At 57.6% G+C, this 4,565-nt stretch overlaps 3 protein-coding genes across 4 annotated transcripts in view; 1 reads left to right on the forward strand and 2 right to left on the reverse strand.

Annotated features, from left to right (window-relative positions):
• Positions 1-132, reverse strand: part of PIN1 (peptidylprolyl cis/trans isomerase, NIMA-interacting 1) — a 14,975-nt gene extending 14,843 nt beyond the window's left edge. Inside the window, exon 1 of the mRNA XM_085315168.1 lies at positions 24-132. Within this exon, the coding sequence (XP_085171294.1) occupies positions 24-81 (58 nt within the window). The 5' untranslated portion in view covers positions 82-132. The remainder of the gene's footprint in view (positions 1-23) is intronic.
• Positions 133-432: 300 nt separating this feature from the next.
• UBL5 (ubiquitin like 5) lies at positions 433-2,013 on the reverse strand. Its single transcript, XM_085315172.1, has 5 exons — positions 1,941-2,013; positions 1,758-1,818; positions 1,575-1,658; positions 1,041-1,078; positions 433-673 (listed from the first exon to the last, which is right to left on the reverse strand). The coding sequence occupies exons 2-5, from the start codon at positions 1,811-1,813 to the stop codon at positions 630-632; spliced, it is 222 nt and encodes a 73-aa protein (XP_085171298.1). The 5' UTR covers positions 1,814-1,818; positions 1,941-2,013; the 3' UTR covers positions 433-629.
• Positions 2,014-2,055: 42 nt separating this feature from the next.
• On the forward strand, positions 2,056-4,346 carry FBXL12 (F-box and leucine rich repeat protein 12). 2 transcript variants are annotated; one of them, XM_085315169.1, is made up of 3 exons: positions 2,056-2,197; positions 2,281-2,353; positions 2,489-4,346. In XM_085315169.1, exons 1-3 carry the CDS (start codon positions 2,094-2,096, stop codon positions 3,260-3,262), a joined length of 951 nt encoding a protein of 316 aa, XP_085171295.1. In that variant the 5' UTR covers positions 2,056-2,093; the 3' UTR covers positions 3,263-4,346. The 2 variants fall into 2 exon arrangements, with proteins under 2 accessions (XP_085171295.1, XP_085171296.1); XM_085315170.1 differs by having other exon boundaries at positions 2,056-2,153; positions 2,281-2,410; positions 2,463-4,346.
• Positions 4,347-4,565: the final 219 nt, after the last annotated feature.

The following is a 4,565-nucleotide window of genomic DNA, read 5'->3' on the forward strand; positions in this document are numbered from 1 at the left end:
CTCGGCGCCGCCACCGCCCGTACCGGAGCTGCGGCTCATGCGCTTCTCCCAGCCCGCGGGCAGCTTCTCCTCCTCCGCCATCTTCCCTCAGCCGCGACAACTGCACCTCCCGCAGCGACCTCTCCCGGCCCTGCCCTCATTGGCGCGCGAGGCGGGGCTGTCCCGCCCTGCTCTGCTCTCACTGGCCAACGAGGCGGCCATGTCCCACCCCTTGCGACAGCTCTCGGCGCCATTGGTGAAAACACGCGCCAATCCGGCACTGATTAGCTATGGGCCGGAGGCCGCATTGATCCCGGAAGCGATCGCCGGGCACGTGACAGGAGGCCARACGGCAGCCGGCAACGCACAAAAGAGGCCCGAGAGCGCCCGCCCTCCACCCAGCCCCGCCCCCCGGCGGCGACACCGGCCCCTGGAGCCACAGCACGACGGGAGTCGAGGGATACGTTTATTAGAAACTAGTGAAAACGCCTCCGAGAGGCTGCAGCGCGTTTATTGCCTCCATGACGAATCCAGGGGTGCWGGCACAAATCTGGGGGTGCAGGCACAGCCAGGGCTCCCGGCTCTCCAGCCGCATGAAAGGGAAGGCATCAGCTACACGAGGCGGGAAGGGAAGGGGGAGGGCGCTGCAGCTACTGGTAGTAGAGCTCCAGGTTCATGCCATCATGGATCTCATCTGAAGCAGCGAGTTAAGGTGGTTCTCGTGCAAGGAGAGGGCCCCAGACAAGCTTCCCTCAGCACTAAGCTACAGCACCTGCAGCTCTTTGGCTTGTTGTACAATATTTCAGCTTTCTCCCAACATCACAAAACAAAGTGTTTATCAGAGATGTGTTCTATAACTGAGGCTGTCAGTACTGTAGGAAGAGTATAAGCTCTGTGTGAGCTCAGGAAGTTCAGTTCTCCTTGTGCTGTCTGCTTGGGTTTTGATGTGTGTGTTGGTCCAGTGTTTAGGCTCTGAATGTTGTAAACGTTCAAGACCTCAGTGCTTACTTAACTGAAGTTTCCCCAGAGAAATTTTACCAAGACTACCGCAGCAAGGATACAGTCTCCCAGCGTGACATGGTCCTTAAAGATCGTGTACCTGCCATTATTGTAAAACAGATCAGTATAGCACACATGATCCAACACAGGTTAAAGCAAAGGAAAATGCCCTTAGGGTTGTGCAGCCACAGCCTCACTGATAGCTCTGCTCCTATCAGCCWCCCCATGAAAGAGCAGCGCTGAGACTGAACGAGGTCTTTAAGCTACCCACGACAGCACAGTCTCAACGGCAGCACTCACAAAGCAATGCTGCAGGCTGCGTGTGAGAAATAGCAGCGTTACACACGCTGGAGTGGAGGGAACCTGAAAACACACCCGGATTTTCCTCTTGAATCACCCAGGGCCAGGCACAGCAGGGCCTTCGCAGTCGGAGCCACCCCCAGCGGTTCGATCCCGCCCACACCATGGTCCCCAGTGAGGGCACGGCATGCGCGGAGCCGTTTCCTGAGGACCTGGGGCCACCGGAGCCGCGCACCGCATCCCGAGAGCCCCCGGCCTGCTCGCCGGCTCCCTCCCGCCTCAGCCCGACCGCTCACCATTTCTTGAGCACGATCTTGTCCCAGCGGGTCCCTGTCTGCGCCGCTATCAGCTTCTTCAGGTCGCGGATAGAGTCCTCGGTGCTGGCGGCGCCGTTAAGGAAAGCAGATCGGGGAGGCGCCTCCCCCCCGCCCCCCCGGCCCGGCCCGGCCCGGCCCGGCCCGGCCCCAGCGCAGGGATACTTGCATTTTACCCGCACCTTCTTGCCCAGACGGTCGTTGCAGACGACTTCGATCATCGTTCCTGAGAGAAGAGAGGCGGAGAGGCGTTAGCGGGAGCGGGGGCTGCGGAGGGAGGGGAGCACCGGGGAGCCGGAGACACCGGCGGGTGAGACCGGGGGGACCCGGCACCGCGCCGCCACCCACCCGCCCGCGCCGCTCTCCCGCCGCTCTCCCGCCGCTGCGCAGCTCCGGCGCCGACTGCCCCACCGGAAGCGGAAGCCGCGCGCACAACTGCCGCCGGCGCGGCCCGGATGCGGAAGCGGCGCCCGGCGGAAGCGGCGCGTTGCCGCGGCGGAGATGGCGGAGGCGGCGCCGGGCGCGGGGTTGGCCGCGTTGCCCGACTCGGTGCTCCTGGAGGTCCTGGCGCTGCTGCCGCTGCGGGACCGGCTGCGCGCGGGCAGGTGGGGCCGGGCCGGAGCGGGGGCAGCGGGCAGGTGGGGCCGGGCCAGGCCCCGGTGGTGACCGGCCACCTCTCTCCCCGCAGGGTGTGCCGGCGGTGGCGGCGGCTGGGGCAGGACCGGGCGCTCTGGAGACACGTGGACCTGAGCTCGCACCAGGTACGGGGCCGGGCTCCGGGCTGKGGACAGGTACCTGCCCGGAGCAGCCCGGTGGGGGCCAAGAGCCGGGCCGGGCTCCTGGGGGTCGAGGCCCGCTGGCCCGCATGAGGGATTTGCCACTTCCTTCTCACCCAGGTCAGCTCCCGGACCCTGTGGCACCTGCTGCGGCGGCACTTGAATGATGGACTGCAGACGCTGAAGGTGAAGGGCGCGCTTTGCTCCGCCAGGAAGCACGAGACCCTCTCCCCCGCGCTGCTGGCCGCCCTCGGGAAGCAGTGTCCCCAGCTGGGCCGGCTGTGCCTGGCCGAGGCTGACCTCCGCCCGCTCCCCTACCAGAGCATGCCTGCTTCCCTGAGGATATTAGAACTGAGTCACTGTGAAATCCCCTCTGCATGGTTCCAGGGAACTGCCACAAATGCCCTGCCACAGCTGCAGCATCTCATTGTGCGTAACGTCCCTGCCTTTTGCGATCAACATCTGCTGAATATCTCCTCCCAGGCTCCTCTGAAGACACTGACCTTGTCTGGCACGTACCGGGTAACAGATGCAGGAATTCAGAAAGCATCTGTGTACTTGGGGGGGTTGGAGCACCTAGTGCTGCGCCACTGCGTTATTACTGACTCTGCTGTTCATTTCATTGGGCGCCATATGAAACGTCTCCGGCTTCTGGAGATCAGCAATGCTTATTCCTTGACAAACGCAGGTTTGGCTTGCCTAGCAACCCTGAAGTGCCTAGAAACGCTGTGCCTTGACCTCTGTGATAAGTTTTCTCCTGATGCCATTGTTGCTTTGTGCCAAGCACTCCCCCAGCTGAGCAATCTCARTTTAGATGGGGCTCATTTTGAAGACGAGGCAATACGTAAAATTCAGGCAAGTTTGCCTAACTGCAGCTTTTCACATGCTCCTTGATACAGATATTGAAGTACGTTGTTAGCAATCTAAGGTGGCAGGACACTCATCCTTTGTCACCAAGCCTCAAATGCTCCCTTTTGGGCAACGCTTCCCCTCCCTGCCCCCGACAGCCATTTAATGTGTCTTTGGGAAGAGAATTTCCACTGGGGCTGAAATAGTCCTGCGAAAAGAAGAAATTTTCACATAACATGAACGAGTAACGTAAAATGGCTTGGTGGGATCTTGCTTCTGGTGGGATCTCTCCGTAGAGCAGGCAAACCTGAGAGTTGGGGAGTGCACAGCAGTTGACATTTGGGAACCCTAGTGGTGAACTGACTGATTGGCTTGACCAATTGAACTGACTTGGCTGACCAGAGAGCGAGCGAGCATGTGCATGTTCATATTGCATTTAACCTCCTCCTCTGCCCCTGTTCCACCCCCAGTGCTAAACATCGGGCAGCAGTTCAAACAGCACAGAATTCAGGAGACTAAGTGAGAGGCCCTCCTGCCACAGGAGGAGGTTGAGCTGCCCCAAACCTAGAACTCCAGTTAATATCTAACTCTGGTTACTCAACCACTCTGTGTGTACGTTCCCAACTTCCCTCAGAGGAAACACTTAAAAGACTGCGCTTCAGACACGTACTGCCAAAGCTGGTTTGTTCTTGGAAGAGTTCAGGTGACACTGTCCAGACACTGAGTGTTTTCATAGTCTAGGCTGTCTTCGTGCTTTTATCTTATTTTTCAAAATGCAGAAAATTTTGGTCCTAGATCTTCCTAATTGTTTGTTCCTAAAAGCATCCCTTCCTATTCATGTAGGGAAAGGGCACCTGTTTGTGCTCCTGGGCATTAGASGGAGCTGCCGTTACCTCTCCTTGTTTTGCTGGGCTGTGCTACCTTGAGCAGCCACRTTGCCTTATTGTCTTTTATTGTTCACATACTCGTTTTACTCAAGACATCGTAACATAAGTGTATGACAGAAAAACCTTACCAAACATTGCAACTGAAGTTTTGTGACATTGCTCTTCTGGACTGTTGAGTGACCTAAGGATGTTGTTTTTAATCAAATACTGTATTTATTAAATAAAAATGTTTTTGACTGTTAGCCTTCCTCATGCTGCACTGCAAGATTTTGACTGAATTGTCATAGATGTCTTTGTTAAAATATGCAAGTCAGGCAGCCTTTGACACTGCACAGTCAGCGTGTGCAGGTGTTAACAGCTGAAGACTTGCTGTCCTGGGATAAATGTACAAGTGGAGAGTTGCACACAATTAGCACACTAATCAATGCAGTGATATAGACCCACTGAAAGCTCAGCACAGG

Source organism: Rhea americana, unplaced genomic scaffold (assembly GCF_003343005.1).
Source record: "Rhea americana isolate MKP2758 unplaced genomic scaffold, rheAme1 scaffold_420, whole genome shotgun sequence".
NCBI lineage: Eukaryota > Metazoa > Chordata > Aves > Rheiformes > Rheidae > Rhea > Rhea americana.

Excerpts from the sequence above, each read along its gene's own strand:
- UBL5 (XM_085315172.1), bottom strand. The coding sequence starts at position 1,813 with ATGATCGAAGTCGTCTGCAACGACCGTCTGGGCAAGAAGGTGCGGGTA. Across the intron at positions 1,659-1,757 it reads AAGGTGCGGGTAAAATGCAA|CACCGAGGACTCTATCCGCG; the intron begins GTATCCCTGCGC and ends CGGCGCCGCCAG. Across the intron at positions 1,079-1,574 it reads AAGATCGTGCTCAAGAAATG|GTACACGATCTTTAAGGACC; the intron begins GTGAGCGGTCGG and ends CAATAATGGCAG.